General features: G+C 44.6%; 1 protein-coding gene across 29 annotated transcripts in view; it reads left to right on the forward strand.

Moving 5' to 3' along the window:
• CAMK2B (calcium/calmodulin dependent protein kinase II beta) overlaps positions 1-22,492 on the forward strand; it is a 704,764-nt gene that overhangs the window by 219,998 nt on the left and 462,274 nt on the right. For all 29 annotated transcript variants that reach the window (XM_069214308.1, XM_069214317.1, XM_069214303.1 and 26 more), the window contains exon 4: positions 1,646-1,700. In XM_069214308.1, coding sequence (XP_069070409.1) covers positions 1,646-1,700 — 55 coding nt within the window. The remainder of the gene's footprint in view (positions 1-1,645; positions 1,701-22,492) is intronic.

A 22,492-nucleotide genomic window follows, 5' to 3' on the forward strand; every position in this document is an offset into this window, starting at 1 on the left:
AGAAGGTGTTCCTCAAGAAGCGCTGACTCCCTATGTTGAAACCACAGAAGTTCAGCAAAAAGAAAACGTACAACTCCTCCTTCTCCAGTCTTGCCCCAAGAAAATTGAAGACACTGCCTTCTGAAAGTAGGACAAACCTCTCAAATAGCTCCATAAAAAAATAAAAATGCTTCTGATGAATACATTCCTTCTGTAGTAGCCCTGTAGTCACTCAGCTTGACTGTTTTCCAGTGGACACCTCTGGATCTTGGGTCAGTCAGGCTGATTGGTATATTGTATATGTATTGCTGCCTGTTTATTCCTTCTTGCATTTTTCTGTGTTTATGACTTTACTGCCATATGTACAGCACTCTTATACACTAAAGTGTTATGTTTGTGCTGTATAAAATTCCTCAAACAAATACGTGCATAAATAATGATGTGTGTTTTAAAAAGATGTGGCAAGTGATATTTTTGGGGTATGAAGATATATGGAGTTAAAGTTGGGGGTCTAGAATTAAGGGTGGGACCTGTTGATGTAGTTGGTGTACAGCCCTAACCCTTTGTTCTGGGGATATGGGTAATGTTAAGCTGTAGGTGGAACAGGTGTTTTTGAGTTGAGGTGTAGCTGAGTGAATTTCGAGTTGGAGTGAAGATGAGTGGTTTTGAATTTAGCTGGAACTGGGGTAGTTTCCTTTCTCATAAAACCATATAATTGCATGTGTTTTAAATTTTTGTGTTGGCTAGGACATGCTGTTTAACAGATTTTCATAAAACCTTTTGTATTCTATTGCAAAACTCCAATTCAGCCTCAGTTTGCTTTGGCAAACATTTAGGAATAGTTCTGAGAGGATTTCGCCTTGTTTCCCTTTTGTATTATCTATTTTGGCTTTAAAATACTGGACCGGCCCGTAAAGTGCTAGTTAGGTGGCAACCATAGGTGGGACCAAGTAATTAAAAGGAGAAGTTGAACCAAGGTCATGGGGGCATGAATTGAGGCTGGGATCATGTGTTTTGATTGGATTTGAGCCAGGTAGTTTTGAATTTAGGTGGGGCTAGCTGAATTTGTTTTGGTACGGAGCGGTTGTATGTCAAAATATTGTATCCAGAAATACAGTTTGAAATAAATATCTTGTCTTGTATAGAATTTACAAAGACTTGATCCCATTGGGTGTAGACCTTCGCTTATTAACTCCACTGGAGTAACGTTCTGAAGATTATATTTAGCTCACAATATTCTGATAACACTTTCAGATACCACACCTTGGCATCTTAGTATTTTAAGTTGGGGTGGACCTTGTCAAGTTTGTTTGAAAATAATATCACATGGTCTTGTGATGTATTGTCACTCTAGGTGATTTTGTCTAGGATTGACGTTGTAGTTGAGTATCATTAGGATGAACATTGTTGACATATTGAGTTGGTTAAGAGCCAAGTTGTTTTGTGTTGTTATTTGCCATGGTCGTTTTGAGTTTGGGTGAAGCTAGGTTGTTTTGCGGTAGGGGTCAAACTGGGCAGAGTTGTGTTGAGGTATGAACAATTGTTTTGGGGTTGGAGAAGGGCCATAACCTGTGTGTTTAAGTGAAGCCATGTGGTTTGTGAGTGTGGAGTGGAAATAAATCCTGCATAAGAAAACTGACTTCACTTTCCTTTCTTTTCTTCTCAGTTCGCCTCCATGACAGTATCTCTGAAGAAGGATTCCATTATCTCATATTTGACCTGTGAGTACAAACACATCTCTGTTCTGCTTTCATGATGCATTACCTGACTCATACTTGCAAGACGGTGCTGATGGCTGGGCAGTACTGCATGTTGTCTGAGCAGTGGTACCCCTAACATTCCTTAGACAACAACAGAAGGAATTGTGGATCTGATGCAAGCTACATCTTTCTCTGATCAAATCCATGGAGCAGGGCGGTTCTTACACCCATCTAAAGTAGCAGTGGCATCTTTCCTACATTAGCAGTACTTATGAAACCTCTTCCTAGTTTTGATAGCGGTAAAACCTCCTAGGAGTCCGGTTTGCATGTGTATGGGGAGCCCAAAATAGTTCTTACCTAGGAAAACTAAAAATCTACCTGTGGATATTGTAAACATCTCATATGTACACATGGGAATGCATATAAAGTTTCTTACATATATATATATTTAGGAGTGTTGAAGAGACATGGTATATTTGTGTTTGAAGCATTGAGGAGATACCATGGCCCTCATTCTGACCTTGGCAGGCGGCGGAGGCCGCCAGCCAAAGTCCCGCCGTCAGGTTACCGTTCCGCGGTCGAAAGACCGCAACGGTAATTCTGACATTCCCGCTGGGCTGGCGGGCGGCCGCCTTCAGGCCGCCCGCCAGCCCAGCGGGAAAGAGGCTTCCACAATGAAGCCGGCTCGGAATCGAGCCGGCGGAGTGGAAGCTGTGCGACGGGTGCAGTTGCACCCGTCGCGTATTTCACTGTCTGCGCAGCAGACAGTGAAATACATTTAGGGGCCCTCTTACGGGGGCCCCTGCAGTGCCCATGCCAGTGGCATGGGCACTGCAGGGGCCCCCAGGGGCCCCGCGACCCCCCCTACCGCCATCCGGTTCCCGGCGGGCGGACCGCCGGGAACTGGATGGCGGTAGGGGGGGTCGGAATCCCCTCGGCGGCGCAGCTAGCTGCGCCGCCTTGGAGGATTCCAATGGGCGGCGGTACACTGGCGGGAGACCGCCAGTGTTGCCGGTCCGACCGCGGCTTTACCGCCGCGGTCGGAATGCCCATTGGAGCACCGCCGGCCTGTCGGCGGTGCTCCCGCGGTCCTCCAACCCGGCGGTCATGGACCGCCAGGGTTGGAATGACCACCCATATGTCTTTACAGACGTCATATGTGTTAATAGAAAAGTTAGATATTTTTCAGTAGTTACTGGGCAGAATAAATTGTGGCTATTTTCTTTAATTGCTGAGGGGCAATTAGGCTCTGATGCACTCGTATTAGATAACTAAGATGTTTCCTTTGGACACAAGGGAGGCATATCAGATAGCATTAACTCGTGGAGGTGGTAGAGAGCTTAAAATTCAAATTCAGTTGCATCTGAGTAATTCAACTCAATAACGCAGTGTCATTCAGGGTTATAGGTTTGAAAACATATATACCTTTTATTTACAGGAAGGGAAATAAGACTTCTAAAATTAGAAATATTAGGCACTTGAACACTGTGATACTGCGATTCCTCTCCAAAACATTTAGGTGCAGATTTTGAGTATGGCGGGCAGAGGCTACTTCACTAGGGTTGTAGAGAACATTACTTCTCTTCCAGGGGATTCTCATCTAAGCCATAAGCACTGAATAGCCTCGGCCATCTGTGGGGACTCCGGAGCATATATATATATATGTAGGCAGCCTATCATAAAACACTTAACATGTCTAAATTACATTGAATTTTCATTTTAGATCATAAGGTAATCAGCAACTTATTTCTGTTAAACACAAAAGCCAGAAAAAGAACACATACCTGTTTCGCAACTTTTATTGAAAATGAAAATGAAAGGTAACTTGTGTTATTGTTAGTAAATAGGCTGCCACTGAAAACACAAAAGAGAAAACTGGCACTGTGCCTTTAAGACCTCCCAGGCCCTAATTTATCCCATCATGCCTTCTGGGTGACAGTTAGGTCAGTTTGTTTCCGGTTCCTACTGTTAGGATCCTGGAGCACTGAGCTCTGTCTTTTTTGACATTTTTGTCAGAAAAAAACTTCTAAAACCTATCACCTGCTGCATGTTTTGGAAAGATCTCAGTATGTAGTGTACAGACTGCTATTTTCCTGACAGAAAATGTATCTTTTTCTGTCAGAAATGTCGTCACTCCTTGTGAAGAGCCCCCTCTGTGGAAAGAAGAATGCCCAGATGGACCCACACTCAGTCTGCATTGTGTGTCTTCCAGAGTCCCATCGACAAGACTCCTGTCATCACTGCCAGAAGCTGTCCAGCTGGACCCTGAAGGACAGAGAAAAAATAAGACTGCATGGACTCCATGAGAAAGGAACTGCTCTAGCTTCAAGAGGCCTTGGGAAGCATTAATCTGTCTCCAAAGAGCCCTCCTCTCATATAAAAGCCTTCACACAAAGGCAAAATCCCTTGAAAAACACCAGAGGCGCTGTTCTTAGTCAACATCCAGAGGTAGGATGCCAACAGCAGAGAAGATCCCTGTGTGCTCACTGTCTGTGTCGCAGTCAACATCGAGAGTGGCGCCCCTACATACTCGATGTCGAGATACACTTCGCCTTCAAAACCACATCATCCATTAACATCTAAGTGATATCGCTGTTAGGAGCTTCACCGACTAGCAAAAGGCATTAGTTGAAGCATGTACACTAGCATAAGACACACGTTGGCCATCGACATGGAGAAAACAAATGTCAGTGTCAAAACCCTTAGAAGAGCCCCAGTCAATGTTGAAAAGACTAGCAACATCCCAACTACCGTTGAGGTCAAGAGATCCTTTGACATCATCAGAGATACCGCCCTTGACAGCTGATACAGTGGATCCAAAGCCTTCTCAAAGCAGTCTTCCTGCTGACACTCCACTAAACATTTCTTCACAATGGCTGTAATCTCTGCAAAAGAAACATGTACCTCAGTCTTCTGATTCAGAATATTCACAGGTGTACTCCCCATCTAGGATTACTCTGCATACACCATCGCCTAAAAGGACACAGTCTCCATGGTTTATTCCATATACTCCGATGACTCTTCGCTAGAGACATACTCCTGCACCAAGGTCTCCACAAAGAACTAGAAGTCCTCTAATTTATAGATCAACATCAAAATCGGCAGGAATCAGATCTACTTCACGGTCTCAGAGATCTCGCTGTTTCAGGTCAGCGCATAGGAGACTGAGATCACCTTCCTTGTCCATCACGCCCCTCTCTTCAATAAGAGACTACTCGCCTATACTAACATCCACACCACGAGCAATAGTGTCTCCTATAGATGCCATTACCACCTTCAATGAAGTCGTGATAAGAGGTGTGTCAAAAGTTAAATATTGACTTTTCTACACCTCTGACCTCTTCTTTAGTCATATTTTAAACTCTCAATTACAGAGCAGCGTCAAGTCCTCTATTACCGCTGGTTCCAGGGCTTTTAGAACCAGCAATGCAGACTTTCTTGACTCCAGCATCTCTGTCACGGAAGAGATACCGGTCTTACGACAGGAGTTTCTATCAGCAGAGGGTTCAAGCCCTTCACTGGACTCTACACCACCAGCAACAGGCACGGTCGCATTTCCATCCCAAACGACCATCCAGAGGCAGAGGATACCAAAATCCATCCGCATCCTTCAGCAAGCAACCAGCAAAACAAAAAGTCCTCACTTCCCCCATCTCCGTTACCCACTCCGGTGGTGGGGGGAGTATTGCAAAGTACCTGGACCAGTGGCATTCAATAACAAGAGACAAATGGGTCTTAAATATTGTTCAGAATGGTTACTCACTCTGGTTCAAATCCCATCCTCCTCCTTTTCCACCAGCAAAAATATCGTAACTTCATCAAGACCTCTTGGGAAAGGAAGTTGACATACAACTACAAAAGGAGGCCATAGAGGGAGGTTTCTTACCATCAAAGGGGATTGGGAAGCTACCCTTGTTATTTCCTGGCGGGGAAAAGGGTCCAAAGAAAAAATTCAAACCTTTTCTGGACCTCACATTAATGAACAAATTCATACACAGGGGGAAATTCAGAAAGGTGGCCCTTCACAAAATCTCCCCACAGCTACACCAAGGGGACTGGTTGTGTTTGATCGATCTACAGAATGTGTACTTACACATCCGGATGATCACAAAACACCAACAGTTTCTATGCTTCAAAGTGGTATTGCTCCACTATCAATACAGAGTACTACCCTTTGGCCTAAAGTCGGCCCCCAAACTTTTTTAAATGCATAACTGTGGTCACAGCAGACCTAAGGAAAAAGAAGATATATGTTACCCATACTTAGACGATTGGCTTATAAAGATTTCCCCCCAATCATGAACAAGAGAACATTTTCGAGTCTGCATCTATACTCTGCAAAATCCAGTCCCCTGCACCAATTTCAAGAAGTCCATAGAATATCCAACACAGTGGCTTCACTACCTAGGGCCTACACTGGATTCAGAAGCCACAAGAGTGTATCCTTTGGAGGATAGACTATAGTCAGTCAGTATGAAGTGTCACAATCTTCTGAATACTCCACTTCCATCTGCCAGACAGATTAATTTACTACTGGGATCAATGGCCTGCTGCATTTTCATAGTTCCCCACACAAGACTTCACATGAAACCTCTACAACAATGTCTAGAAAATCAATAGAACCAGTTTTCAGATCATTGGAACGACAAGCTGCTCTTGTCAAAAGCGGTAATCCAATCACTCCCATGGTGGTCTCAACAACATAACTTGCTGGTAGGAGTTCTTTTTCACCAGGACCCTCCAACACAGACACTGATCCTGGATGCCTCGTTACAGGGATGAGGTACTCACATGGGTTCCCTTCATATTGAGGGAGTGTGGTTCAACTAGGGAAAGAACTATCACATCAACATGCTAGAATTGAGAGTAGTTCATCTAGTGCTAAAGTGTTTTCTTCCATCAATGACATCACATCATCTTCTTGTCCAAACTGACAACACAACCACCATGTTCTATATAAATAAACAATGAGGAACTCATTCTCGTCCTCTGTCTCTGGAAGCTCAGCACTTTTAGAAACGTCTGATAGCCAGGAACTTAACAATAACACCAATTCACCTGTCAGGAGCCCAGAACACGCAAGCTGACTCTCAGTTGATATTTCCACAAAAATCACCACTGGATCCTACACGACAACGTCATGCACAACATCTTTTAAGAACAAGGTCATCCACAAATAGACCTGTTCCCAGATGCAAACAACAGAAAGTGCCACCACTAAGCGTCCAGGTTCTACCAACCATGGTCGCTGGGGAATGCCCTTTTGATAAGTTGGTCATGGACATGTCTGTGTGCGTTTCCACCAATCCTGCTGATTCCAACAGTGATCAACAGATTGTACAGGTCCAACAACAGAATGATCCTCATAGCACCGGAAAGGCCCCGCCAGTGGTATTTCAAGGACCTTCTCCACCTATCAAAGAGGCCACAAAAGAGGTTGGTGTGGAGACAGGATCTTCTATACAAGTTTGGAGGACAAATTCTACATCCCAACCTTTCCTCCCTAAACTTGACAGCATGGCTCCTGAATTCTTCCAATATGGACATATTAAAGGAGTCTAAAAGACCTTCTACCCGAAAATCAAATTCCTTTAAATGGAAGAGGTTTTATTTATGGTGTGTCCAGAATGATTTCCGCCCTATTTAAGGTGAAGAAAATGTTATCCTACCTTATCTCCTTCATTTAGCTAAATCTAGTCTGCAGTTCGCTTCCATTCAGATACATCTTGCAGCTATTACAGCTCACAGAAAGTCACCTTCTCAGACTTCTTTCTTTAAAATGCCAGTGGTCCCGGATTTTGGAAGGGCTAAAAATGGGTATTTCCTCCAGTTAGGTCACCCTCTTCTTCGTGGGAACTTAACCTTGTCCTTTCAAAATTCATGGGTCCTCCTATTGAACCACTGCACGGATCCTCTTTACAACATCTTACATGGAAAGTGGCTTTTCTAGTTGCCGTTACTTCAGCGCGTAGACAGTGGAATTCAATCTTTGTGTGAAAATTAGTCATATACAGGTATTTATTCTAATAGGGTGGTCATGAACACTCATCCTAGCTTTCTTCCCAAGGTGATCTCTGAATTCTACAGTAACCAAACTGTTTCACTTACAACTTTCTTTCCTAATCCCTCTACCCCAACGGAAAGAGCCTTACATTCTTTAGATGTTAACAGAGTATTAAAGTTTTATCTGGATAAAACAAAAGATATCAGAAAGTCAGATCACCTTTTTGTCAACTGTGGTCTAATAAGAACAGGCATGGCTTCCTCCAAACAGTTTCTAGGTGGATAGTTTCCTGTATACTGTTTTCCTATCAGGTACCCAATAAACACTTATCTGCCAGACCTAAAGCCATTTCAGCCAGGGGTAAAGCGGCAACAGTGTACCTTTTTCTGGGATATGTAAAGCTGCAACTTGGCGGTCTGCACATACTTTTACCAGGCATTACTGTGTAGACTCAGACTGGAAAACAGATACTCAAGTAGGGCAGGTTTCATGAAGGAAGCTTTTTAGATAATTGCGACAGCTGCTATTGTTTGATTCGTCTGCAAGTTTCTGGGATGGGCTTGCTATGCTATTCAGTGCTTATGAATATGGATGAGATCTCCTGGAAGGAAACGTTTACCTCTAATCTTAGATCCCTCTTTCACTGTAATCCTTCGTCAAAGTCATAAGCAACCCTCACACCTCCACGGATAAATCTTTATTGCATCTCTCACATTCTTTGTGGTACAGGACTCTATGTCACTGTAAAAAATGAACTGACCTGTCACCTGTGGGTCATGATGGGATACATCGGGTCCTGGGAAGTCTTAAAGGCGCAGTGCCAGTTGTTCTCTCTTGTGTTTTAAGTGGCAGTCTATTGGCTAAAAATATCTCATATTCCCTTTAATTTTCCTTTTAAATAAAGGTTGTGAAACAGGGTTGTGCTCTTTTTTTCTGTGTTTGACAGAAATAGGTTGCTGATCTAAAATGAAAATTCAACGTCATTTAGACAGTTTTAGTGTTTTATTATACGCTGCATACATATATATTCACTTTAAAAACCAAAGATTACATGGATGTTATAGTTAGGTTCTGAATTTACACACACAAAACTATAGAAATCAGCAGTTATAGTTATGGTTATCTCAACTAACTATAACTCGTGCCCTAAGGTAACTATAACTCGCACCCCACACACGGCCCTGTGGTCGACCCCCTATAAGCACCCAAACCTCTCCCGCAAAAGAGTGAGATCACCTTTCAGTATGTACCTTAAACATTTGAAGTAGAAAAGAATTTAAAGCATGGAAAACAACCACTGATACATCTAGACTGGAACCCTTAATTGTGAGGGTTAGAGAACGTAACAACTAGGCCACAAGTGACTCCATGCTGTGCACTGTCTAGACATATGTATGACATTCAACAATTAGATTTTGATGGGAAAAAGACGTTAATGTTCCATCACTAGGATAACATCCAAAACACTAGTAAATAAACAGATACAGTGCCATAAGATACCAGGATTTGAACCTTCAACTTACTGTGTGACAGTCCAAGTGCTTTATCATTAGGCCAGAAGTGACTCTGTTCTTTTTGCAACAAAACATAGCTATAACATTCGAACTAAACATCTTGCTAGTGTGACACTTTAAAGTCATCGTATGGAAAGACCATTAAAATATCTGTCTCTCTCTCTCTTCCTTTATGGGATGGAATAGAGAAAGAGAGAGAGAGAAACTGAAAGAGAGAACATTTTAGAGAGAGATTGACAGAGAGAAATTGAGAGAGAGGTTTTTAGGGTTTGGTGAATGATATACTCAGAATGAGATATTATCGGACATATTCAAAAGAAAAATGCATTTGTCAAATAAATAGAGTGAGATGACCTTCTATTTGAAGTTGAAAAGAAATGAAAGCAGAGAAATGACAACTGACTAACCTAGACTGTAACCCTCAATGTTCTGTATGAGGGTCTGAGACCTTAACCACTAGGCCACAGGTGACTCCTTACTATGTATTTTTCAGACATATCTATAACATTCAAAACACATATGTTGTTGGGAAAAAGACGTAGATGTTCCATCACTAGCAATTGAACATGAGCAAATAATCAGATACACTGCCATGAGATACCAGGATTTGAACATACTTAGTGACAGTCCAAGAGATTTAATCTTTCTTTTCCATCCCTTTATAGGATGGAAGAGAGAGAGAGAGAGTGACGACTGTGGCAGGAGCCTGAAGGCCCCCACGGTCTCAGCCGGCCCACTGTCTCCTGTGGAGGCCGGCACTGCTTCCCCACACAGGAAGCTGCTGAAACTGCAGCTCCCTGTGTGCGGGAGGATTTTTCCATCTGTTTCTAGTGAGCAGGAGAATTTTGACCGCTCCTCCTTGCTTGCAGCAAATTTAGTGTTTGGTTTTGCTTGGTGGGAGCTGTCACAGCTTCTGCCAAGCAAAAGCAAACAGCTATCTCCTGAGGGTGGGAAGCTCGGGAGATAGCAAGAGCCGGCCCTGGGGAGTGGCAGTCCCCAGGGCCATTAACGGCTCTTGGAGGGGGACTCCTATGGTTTTGTGTGTGTAAAATCTGAACCTAACTATAATGTCCCTGCAACTTTTATTTTTTTAGTAAATTCCTAAGGTTTTTTTTAATTATATTTCCTAACTATAACATCCTGGTAAACTTAGGTGGTCATTATGAAGTTGGCGGTGTGGCCCGCCATGCCAGCGGTGGAGGGAAAACCCGCCAGCCGGCATGGCGGGTCACACTGCCACATAAAGAACACCATGAGGGCTGCCATTGGCAGCCCTCACTCGCCGGCAGGCTGCCTCCGTCAGGCAGCCTGGCAGCGGTCGGAATCATTGTCCGACAGGGCAGCGGTGCTGCCACTCGGATAATGACTCCTCAGCCACCAGCTTTTCCCTGGTGGGTTTCCCCGCCAGGGAAAGGCTGGCGGAAGGGGTGCACCGGGGCACCCCTGGGGGCCCCTGCACTGCCCATGCACTTGGCATGGGCATTGCAGGGGCCCCGTGCAGTGCCCCATCGCGCAGGTCACTGCCCAATTTTCGGGCAGTGATCTGCGTGACAGGTGCAGCTGCACCCGCCACACAGAGGCATTGGCGGCGGCTCTATGTGGAACCGCCATCAATGTCCCGGCCCACAGGAATGTTCTTTATGCGGCCGGCAGGGATCCGGGGATGCTGGCGGTCAGTAGTTTGACCGCCAGCATGAACACGGCGGTTTCGAACGCCGTGTTCATGTTCATTATGAGGGCCTTAGTCTTTCCTGGAATTTCTAGTTTTTTCTCTCCATAAAGTGAGAACTGATTACCAAGGCGCAATCCAACTGCTGTCTCTGTATGCAGCTCACCCCACGCCACACGGCAGAGAGCTCTGCACGACTGGGGATTGGCCACAGGGCCTGGCCTTAGGCTCATACCCCCAAAGGCAGCCAGCCCAGGAGAGGAACACGCAGCTCCATCTCTGGGCGATTTTGCCCCAGGGACCCCATTCCTCAGGGCCTGCCACATGTTTTAGGGGGGGGGGGTACGTGGCCCCCCCTCCCCTGGCTGTATTTGACCCCAGGGACTCCATCCCCTGGAGGCCACCGCTTAATTTATGGAGGAGAGGGACATGCATTTGGCCCGAGGATCACATCCTCTTTGGCCCAGCGCTAAATTTATGGAATACAGGGCACACAGCCCCCTGCCCGGGTTGATTTCAGCCCCGGGGACCCCTTCTTCTGGGACCTGTCCATATTGTAAATGAGGTGGGGGCACTCAGCCGCCCTTCCCGGCGAATTTCTGTCCCTTGTGACCACCATCTCTCTGGCCTGGTCATATTATAAAGGGACCTGAGGGCACACATCCCCCACTCTCTGGGCGATACTGGCCACAGGACCCCATCCCACAGTGCCTGTTCAATTAATAATGGGTGAATGAGGGTGCCTGGTCCCCCTCTCTGGCGGACTTCAGCCCCGGGGACCCCATCCCCTGGGGCCTAGTTAATTAGGCAAGGGGGGTGGCTGCATGCCCCACCTCCTCAGGCTGTTTTCATTCCCTGGGACCCAGTTAATTAGGCAAAGAGGAAGGGGGCCATGTGGCCCCTCTCCCCTGGCCAATTTCGGTCCCAGGGACCCTGTCTCCTGGTGCCCAGCCAATAAACAGTGGGTGCCCTGGAGCCCACCCAGGGCACCCACTGCATCTTTGGTGGGGCTGCGGTAGGAGCCCATATGCCCCAGCAGCCCCAGCCAGCTTCCCAGCTCAAGCAGGAACCGGCATTGCTCCCGCCCGCAGTTAGCAGCTAAAAATGCAGCACCCTGGGGGCGGGAGCATTTTTTCATGTTTCCCTGCCTGCTTCAGTGCAGGCAGGTAAACAAATGAGAAGTCCGCTCCCTGCAGGCAGGTGCATTGTTCATGCTCCTGCCAGCTGGGAGCAGAATTAGTGTTTGCTCTTGCTTGATGGGAGCTTTGAAAATTGCTCCTGCCGAGCGAGAGCAAAGACAAGTTTCCCTGCCTGCACCAGTGCAGGCAGGCAACTACCCTGTCCTGGGGGTGTGGTCCTGGGGCCAGAATTGCCCTGGAAGGGGGGCTGTGCGGCCCCCTTCTTGTATTTGGCCAGGCCTCAAGGGGTGAGGTACTTGGGGCTAAAGTCAGCCCTGGCACACATGCCTCCCTCCCTCAATAATATATGTTAATCCACCCCTGGGACCTGGCTCCCGGTGGTCATATAAAAACAAGTGTTGGAAACCGCACATGTTATTTCATTTATTTATTTATTTATATTTTCCCTCAAATCCATTGTGGATTTGCAGGAACATTTTTAGAAATGAAAAAACAATTTTGGTCCCCTGAGAGGTCCCTGTAGACCCAATACACCAGACCTAGGGGGTCAGACTATTCCTATCCTGCCCCTTTTCTATTTTTAAATCATTTTTTGGGGGGCAGAGTTGGAGTTCCAAGGGGGCTACCACCACCTCCTGGTTGAATCAGATCGCACCCTGAGATCTGTCGGATCTGTGGAGGATTTCATTCCTAGATATACATAAATCTTTTTTCTTTAATAACGCCAAACTTACTAAATGGATTTACACCAAATCAGAAAAAATATCTTTCTGGACCAAGATCTATCTTTCTGCCAAATGTGGTGCAATTCCATTCAGTTCTTTAGGCTGTAGTCGTGTGTAAAATCCCAGTGGGAACCTGCATGGGGAAAAACGCTTTTGGGATTACCCCTTTTTCTCGGTCCTTGCTTGAGTAATCAGAGAGCAACTGCATTGAGTGGCAAACTCGTTTTAACATTTTTGTGAAGATTCGTCAACCGGTGCCAAAGTTATTAGCAAATCAAAAAATGCTTTCCCTGTTAAAACTGTGTCCTAACTATAATTTCCTAATGGCGTCTGCCAGTATGTTTATGTATATATATATATATATATATATATATATACTCCAGTATTGGACCTTTCATAGAGTCACATGCCTGAATCATTTCCGTCGTCGAGATGGGAGTCCCTGGTACCTTTTAAAAAGCAGTGTCAAAATAGGCATAACATAGAGGCCTTAGGCGTTAGGCCTTTTGGTTTAGTAGCTTAGCAGAGTCAATATTTAAAATTGAACTAAGCTTAAGAATCAACCAATCAGGCGACACCACCCTTTAGAACCCTCCTGAGAGAAGCTCCAGTCCCTCAGATTTTCTACCACACGTCATGCTAGGAAGTCTCCTCTGAGCTCTGCTCAATTGTTTCCTTTTTGGATAATTTCAACAAGGCGTTTCTGCATTTTCTACTTAGAAAATACTTTTCATTGGTTCTACAACCTTTTTTCTTCTTAAAAGGTCCAGTCTGATTTTTCTTCACCATGTCAGACAAGGAAAAGAATAGCCTTTTTGGAGCTTGCAGTACCTTTGGGAAAAAGAGGCTTCTACTCAGACCATTCTGCAAACAACTGAAAGGTATGTTGTACCTTCTCCACTAAAACTCTGAAGAACAGGGAGGGAAGGCTGCTGATCTGGCTTAAGTGTTAAGACCTGGAAAGGGCCAAGTACTGATTCTGACAGTAAGGACTCTTTGTTACATCAAGACTGTCTTCTAAGAGGGAGAGATCACCCTGTTCTAGATCCTGCTCAGAACAACCAAGGAAGGCCTCAAACAATCCTCCTATTGGTCTTACAAAGTCCGCAGCCCTTCTAAATCTCCTAGAAAGGACTCATCCTCTACTAGAAGGGAGAGAAGAGAACCTTCTATGTCCTCTGAACAAGCCAAAATATAATCTTCGGAACCAGCAACGCCTCCTCCTAAAATTTGGAATGCGTTCAAAGAACCTTCATAAGCTCCGTCGACAGATTCATCATCGACGAACCTCCCTCCATCGACGAGAACACCGTTGTCGACCTCGTTGACGAGGAACACTTACACGGTGACTTCAGCGTCAACGATTACGTCAAGAGTTTCATCGGTGTCCACACCTACATCCTCATCGACGACATAATCTACGACCAGTTCTTCAACGTTAAAGATTTCCATCAAGCCATCGTTGATGACACTGTCGGCACTAACACCTTCGACACTGGGGCCTTTGCCAATGACATTGTCATCTACCTCTATGTCGACCATGAAGAAAAAAGTCACCCCACCATCGATGACCTCATCGACGGAACCATCGACGGAACCATCGACGACCCCTTCGATTACATTGTTAACAAAAGGGAAAAATGAGGATCAAAGCAGAAGTGAGCTATTAACAACACAGCACACTTCTCCAAGCAAATCAACGCCCTTGATTCCAGCCCACCTCTTGGAAGAACATTCAAATGAAGAAGGGCCATTTGGAGTGGCGCATAGTCCTTCACAGCTTCACGTTAAGCACTAAGAAGAGGAAGAAGGATACGATCAGGAGTTTGAACAATGATTGTTTCCTTCTCAGCAATATCAGCAGCCATTGCAAGAGGAAAGGGTGTGTCTTCCCAGCTTGTTGATTTCTAACCTTCAGTTTATGCTCTCAGACTTTAGAAAAAGGTTCCCTTCTACAGCTGTGCCTGTGGAGCAAGTTTCTACAGTCTCTCCACATCCCATAACTCAGCCATCCAGTCCAGCACCAAGGCCTATTTTGTTGCCCATGTCTGTAAGAGGTACACCGCAGAGAGCATTTGTGCATGACCCAGATACCTTGGTTGAAGAGAAAGAAGAAGAAGGGGAGCTCCAGGACACACATTCGGAATGGGATAACTACCTAATCCCCACACCATCATCTCCGTTGTCCACCTCTGTGGACTCTCCACCAGAGGACATAGAAGGCTTCCACAATTTACTTAAAAGGACAGCTAAATGGTTTGTATGCCCCATGCCTACTAAACAAATGGATTGTTTGTTATATGACTTCAAAGAACCTTTTCTAAAGAGTGTACGATCCATGGCTATAGTAAATTACACCTGGGAAGAGGGCTTAAAAGTGATGAAAAATCCATCTACGGAAAATGCAGTTTTACCAAGGTTAGACAAGAAGTATAATGCCCCGGAAGATGCCCCAGCATGTCTAACTGGCCATGCAAAACCAGATTCGGTGATAGTGCAGGCAGTGCAGAAGCATTCTAAGAATCCATCTAGTCCAATTTCGGCACCTTCTGATAAAGAAGGAAGATGATTAAACAAAATTGGGAAATGGTTTTGCTCAATGTCGGGGGTCACAGTTAGGGTTGCAAATTCCCTAGCTGTCTTGGGGCGATATGACAGACAATTATGGGCTGACATCACCCCATATATCAACCAACTCCCAGAAGACGCAAAGGCAGAAACAAGAAAGATTTTACTAGAAGGAGAGCACACCTCGGCAGAGATCATCGACTGCGCAATGGATATCGCTACCACTGCTTTTTGTCAGCTGCCAGATTTGGCAGTTCTTCGAAGGCAAGACTGGCTTAAAGCTACCACCTTCAGACCAGAGGTGCAGAATAAGATTTTGGATTCTCTGTTTGACGGAGAGGCTCTCTTTGGTAAACACATAGCTGAAGCCCTACAAGCGATTAAGACGGATACAGAAATGGCCAGATGATTAGGAACTCTTCAGTTGAAAAACTTGCCCTTTCATGGAGCCAGAGGACAAGGCATATCACCTTACAGAGGGGGATTTCAACAATGTAGCTATCTTTCCTACGCATCGTCATCCCAGCAGTTTCGCCCACAATAATCACAAAGGCAACAGCCCCAAGCAGCATACATAAGACCTCCACTTAGAGGGAAAACAACGCATCAGGGAAAGGAAACAAATCATCGTCAATTACCTATTACAGGCTCTGGATACTTCTTCGGCACCAACACTAAGGTTGGGAGGAAAAATATCTCAGTTCATACAAAAATAGCAGGAAATAACATGGAACCAGTGGGTGTTAAAGATAGTACAATTCGGCCAGACCTTAGAATTTACCCAGATCCCACCTTCAGAGCCTCCACATACCTCATATGGTTGGAGGTCAAGACCATGCTCAGAAATGGAGCTATAGAAAGAGTCCCTCCAGTGTATTTCTACTATGCAAGAACTGGAGGTAATTGCGACCTATCCTTGACCTAAGGGAGCTCAACAAATATCTAAAATGACAATACTTCTGCATGGTCACGTTGCAAGATCTTCTCCTGCGTCTGAACCATGGAGACTGTATATCAACTTTGGATCTACCAGACACATATTTTCACATGCAAATCTGTCCTACCCCCAGGAAATTCCTCCGATTTATAGTAGCCGACAGGCACTTCCAGTTCAAGATCCTTCCCTTTGGCATTGAATTCAGCCCGCAGGATATTTACAAAGTGTTGAGCTCTGGTGGCAGCTTGTTTACGGAACAGAAACACCAGGGCCCAAATTTATACGTTTTTTGCGCCGCATTTGCGTCATTTTTTGTTGCAAAAGTGGTGCAAACTTACAAAATATAATTTAATTTTGTAAGTTTGCAAAAAAAGTATAAATATGGGCCCAAGTATTCCCTTACTTAGATGATTGGCTAATAAAAGCACATTCCAATGAGCGGCTCACAAGTCAACACAAGTTTGCACAGACCTATTCAACGAACTAGGTCTCACTCTAAAATAAAAGAAATCAAAGATCCTGCAATCAAGAGTAACAACATTCTTTGTAGCGACACTACACAGTCAACAACAAGGCCTGTCTCACATTAGAAAGACAAAGCAAGCTTATGTTTTTAGCGAAGTCAGTGCAGAAAAAAGAGTCTCTTTCAGTACGCCACTACAAATCACTTTTAGGGATAAAGTCCTCATGCATTCAACTAGTTCTATTCTGCCGCCTAAGATTGTGACCCCTCCAAGAGAACTTAGATCTTCAATGGCTTCAGAAGACAGGTTCATTCAACGACACCATCAAAGTCACTCCACTCATGATCTGCGCACTTTTTTGGTGGTCACAACAGTCAAACATTGCAACAGGCCTTTCTTTTCTGCTTCAGCCTATCCTGCTGGTCACTATCACAGATGCCTCACTGGAAGGAGGGGGAGCATACCTATAGGACCTGCAGGTCGGCAGAAAGTGGCAAAACTCTATTCAGAATTGCCATATCAATCTATTAGAGCTTAAGCAGTGCATTTGGCTCTACAAGCTTTCCTGCCCAGAATAAAAAATTCTGCTGTTCTCATATGGACGGACAACACAACAGCAGTGTACTGCTTGAATAAACAGGGAGGCACAAGATCTCTTCACCTTTCTTGAGAGTCTCAAAACATTTAGAACTGGGCTATTCAAAATGGAGTGCATTTAAGAGCGGAACACCTCCTTGGGAAACGAAACAAGATAGCGGACACTCTCAGTAGGCTAACATAATCCTGCCACAAGTGGGAATTGAATCAGGAGGCACTCAACCAGATATTCTGGAGGTGGGGTAAACCCAACCTAGACCTCTTTACGACCCCTCAGAACACCAAATGCTGCTTCTTTGCAAGTTATGATCACCATCTGGGGTTTGTGGGGGAAAGCATTTTCCATGGCATGGGGCAGGATATTTGCCTACGCTTTTATTCCCATTCCCCTGATTCCAAGAGTTCTCACAAAGATCAGGACTGAACCCTGCAGGCTAATTTTGATAGCCCCATATGGGCCTCGCCAACATTGGTTCTCAGAACTTCTCCTCTCAGAGAAAAATCACATTCCACTAGATCTTCTCACAATGAACAGAGGCCAAGCCTTACACCCGGCTCCCAAGTCTCTGAAATTATCAGTTTGCCTCCTGAACACAATGAATTTGCCCACCGAAATATCCCTCCACAATGGAGGGAGATACTTTCTATGGCCAGAGCGGATAGTACGAACAGGACGTATTCTCACAAACGAAAAAGGTTTTGTTTATGGTGACAGCTAGAAAGATAAATCCACTATCTTCTTCGCCACAGCAGGTATTGTCGTACTTATTACATCTGGCAAATTCAGGATTAGCTTATACATCCGTCAGAGTGCACCTGGCGGCCATATCTCACTTCACACGTTCTCCAACAGCTCCATCTTATGGCTCTCCAGACTAATCAAGTAGATTCTCAAAGGTTGTTTAGAGTCTTCCTGCCAGTGCGGCCTCCCCCTTTATCTTGGAACCTCAATACAGTACTATCACAGCTCATGAAACAACCATCTGAGCCTATTCACAGAGTGGATATAAAATACTTATCTTGGAAAGTTGCTCTACTTTTGGCTCTAACTTCTGCCAGGCGCATCAGTGAGATGGAGGTTTTCACTATTCTAGAACCCTTCATCCAATTTAAAAACAACAAGGCAATTCTTTGCACAGACCTGAAGTTTTTTCTAAAGTCCCAGCAAACTTCCACATCAACAAACCTTTTGATCTTAAAGACTATCTTTTGTAACCCGACAACAACAGCAGAGAGGGCTCTTCACTTTTTGGATGTCAAGAAGTGCATTAAGTTCTACTTGGAAAATACCAAAAGCTTTTGTAAATCAAACCTATTATTTGTGGCTTACAGCACTCCTCGGAAAGGACAACCTCTTTCTAAACAAAACATAGCTTGATGGATAGTGTCTGCAATGAAATTTTGTCACTAGGCAATCCACTACAAACTTCAGTGCATGCCTATCCTACCAGATTTGTCTCAACCTCAGTAGCATTGTTTGCTGGTGTAGCACTGCAGGATATTTGCAGAGCAGCTACCTGGAAGAGTACACACACATTTACGAGTTACTACTGTCTGAACTCAGTACCTCAAGGAGATGTGGCTGTAGGCCAGGCAGTCCTGCTGCATCTTTTCTGGTGAAGGTGAGCTAACACTGGCTTCCCACCATTCTTTGCCTGTTACTGATGTTGCACAATCTTAGCACTGAAGTAGTCAACTCAAGTTTCTTGGAATCTCTGATTCTTTAGGGCAAATGTGATTTTACATATAAACAACATGAAAAAGCTGTGCATGGCAGAGGCACGAGTTATAGTTAGACCTTCTCTAGTGTCTCCTCAGGTCCCATTTACTCCAGCCAGTAAAGACACTACACAGTCTAGTGGTCATACTAGATCTAGGCCACCAAAAAGAAATAAAACACCTTGGTGATCTATTTCTCAAAGGAGATCCATGCCTCGTTCAAGCACCATAGACACCATAGTGGTAAATCATCTTTATGAAGAATCTCGAGACAAAGACACTATACACCTTCATCACACTCTACGCATACTTGGTTTAGACATTATTCTCCAACACTATCTGACTCTCCACCTCCCAAGTAAATGACATTAACATGTGTTGGTTAGGGAGGCATTCAAAACTTAACATTCCTATTCAGACACCTACTACGTCTACCTCAGTGACCTTTGAGTCCATTCAACATAGGGCTCATTCAATGCCTTTATTGCCATTGGTTCCTGGTATTTTAGATCCAGACATGCTCCAGCTTCTGCAAAGTCTGCAAATGTTAGCATTGTACCAAATATATCATCAGTTACGTCAAGGAGATTGGATGTGTGTGATAGTCTTGCAGGATGACTATTTTCATATTCCAGTAATACAGAACCCCAGGAAGTTCATAAGATTCATGGTAGGACATCACTACCAATTCAAGTCGGCTCCTCGCACCTTTACAAAGTGTATGGCTGCAGTTGTGACTCATCTCCACAAAAGGAAAATATTCATGTACCCGTATCTTGAAAACTGGTTGTTAAAAGTGTCATCTTGAGTCATAGCAAAGGAGCACTTTCAAACAGCAGTGCACACCTTCAAAACCTATGTCTGAAGATCAACTTGCAGAAATCAACAGTTGTTCCAGTAATAAGGATTTACTATCTGTGAGAGATAATAGGCACCATGCTTGCAAAACGGTTTACTTGGGAGGACAGACTCTTATCTAACCAGTAGAAGTATCAAATGTTATAAACGACTCTCCATGCAACAGTCTGACAAGTTTCTTTGTTGCTTGATCAATGGCATCGTGCTTGTTTCTAACACAAAATGCCAGACTCCACATGAGACCATTGCAGCAATGCCTGGAGGATCAGTGGAGTCAGAAATCAAGGAGTTGGGAGACCAGGATAATGCTTACCCAGCAAGTGATCCAATCATTTCCTTGGTGGTGCAAGGTGTCCAATTTGCTAAAAGGAGTTCCTTTCCCCAAAGGCATTCCTTTTCAAAATTTAGCAACGGACGCTCCTCTCCTGGGATAAGGTGCTCCTATAAACCACCTTCAAATTCAGAGGGCTTGGTCAAAGAAAGAACAATCTTATCACATCAGCCTGTTAGAATGGAGAGCTGTCCACATCACTCTGAAATCATTTCTCACTTCATTCAAGACAACCTCAGTCCTTGTTCAGACAGACAGTACGACAACAATGTATTATCTGAACAAGCAGGGGGAACACATTCAAGCAGTTTTGGCTGGAAGCTCAGACCATCTGGAAATGGCTTCTAACAAAGATTTTAACAATTATGGCAATACATCTTCCAGGAGTGCACAACAAACAAGCAGAGGTCGAATAACTGAAGAAAATCATGATTAGATTCTAAACAATGAAATTCTACACAATGGAGCTCTCCAGAATTAGAACTTTTGCCAACGCTGCACACAACACAAATGCCTCAACTTCGCCTCAAGATATTACCAACCAGGAAGTTCCTCTATGCTTTTCCTCCTATACCTTTAAATCCAACTGTGATGATCAAACTTCAACATTCCAAGGCAAGAATGATCCTAAATGGTCTCGACAGTGGTGATGGTTCACAGATCTTCTTCACCTATCAGAGAAAACACAAGAAATTGCTGTGCAGACCAGATATTCTATAGAAATGTGGGCATCAGATCCTACATTCCTACTTATCATTGTTGAACTTAACAGCGTGCCTCCTGAATTCCCTCAATGCATGCATTTAAATCTCCTGCAAGATTACATGAACATTTTAAAAGAGGCAAGGAGACCATCCGCTAGAGCATCATATTCTTTCAAGCTGAAAAGATTTTGTGTATCGTGCATTTAGGATAACCATAACCCGGTTTCCTGCCAAGAGGAGGCAGTTATTACATACCTTCTTCATTTGGCAAAATCTGGACTCTCATTTTCTTTCATAAACGTTCATCTTTCAACGGTGTCTGCATATAGGAAGTCTCCTTCACAAACCTCTTTCTCTAAAATTCTGGTAGTAAAGGATTTCCTAGAAGAGATTTAAAAAGGGTTTCCTCCCACTAGATCTCCATAGGAACTAAACATAGGCCCTCATTACAACCTCGGCGGTCTTTTGTAAAGACCTCCGAGGCTGTGGGAGCCAGAATTCCGCTAGTGCTGGCGGTATTTCTGGCTCCCTATTACGACTTTTCCGCTGGCCCAGCGGACGGTAACAGTGTTACCATCCGCTGGCCCAGTGGAAAAGTCACATCAACATTGCTGCTGGTTCGTAATAGCTGATGTGCAGCTGGTGCAGTAGCACCCTATGTGCATTTCACTGGGCAGTAAAATGCGCAACAGGGCTATGCCTGGGGGCCCCTGCCCTGCCCATGCCAAGTGCATGGGCTGGGCAGGGGCACCCCAAGTCCCCCTTACCGCCAGCCTTTCCATGGCGGTGTTTACCGCTGTGGCCAGGCTGGCGGTCGGGGACTCATAATCCCCAGGGCAACGGTGCTTGCACCGCTGCCCTGGGGATTATGACCACCAGACGGAGGCCTGGCGGTATAGTGGAGGGGCTGGCATTATGGCCTTGGCTATTGCACCACAGTCATAAAAGCTGGCGGAACACCGCCAGCTTACCGCCGGCCGACAGGGTCATAATGAGGCCCATAGTCTTTTCCAGATTTATGAGACTCCTGTTTAAACCCGTTCACAAAGCCACTCTACATTTATCAAGGAAGATGGCGTTTTTAGTAGCCATTACTTCTGTTTTCAGGGTTAGCGTAATTCAAGCTTTAGGCACAAAAAAAGCCTTACACCATATTTCATAAAAATAGGGTTGTAATGAGAACTCATACATTTTTCCTTCCAAAAGTAATATCGGACTTTCATGTCACTCAGACTATTTTTTCCAACTTTCTTCCAAAACCCCTCTAATCCGCAGGAAAGGCTCTGCATTGTTTGGATTTAAAGTGGGTATTGAACTATGGTCACCTTGGAACTGTTTTTCTACTTCTAGGCAATCCATTTCTAGATGGCTTGTTTCTTGTATAATTCTCCTTTACCAACCAGCGAATAAAACACTCACTGGTAAACTTAAGGCACATTCAGCGAGAGGAAAAGCAGCGACTAGGGCTCTTTTAAGAAATGTTCCTATTCCAGAAATATGCAAAGCTGCTGAGATCAGTACATACCTTTACTAGACTGAATTCAGATTCAAGCGCCGATGCACAAGAGGGTCAGACCTCTTTAA

This window comes from Pleurodeles waltl, chromosome 11 (assembly GCF_031143425.1).
Source record: "Pleurodeles waltl isolate 20211129_DDA chromosome 11, aPleWal1.hap1.20221129, whole genome shotgun sequence".
In the NCBI taxonomy this organism is placed as follows: domain Eukaryota; kingdom Metazoa; phylum Chordata; class Amphibia; order Caudata; family Salamandridae; genus Pleurodeles; species Pleurodeles waltl.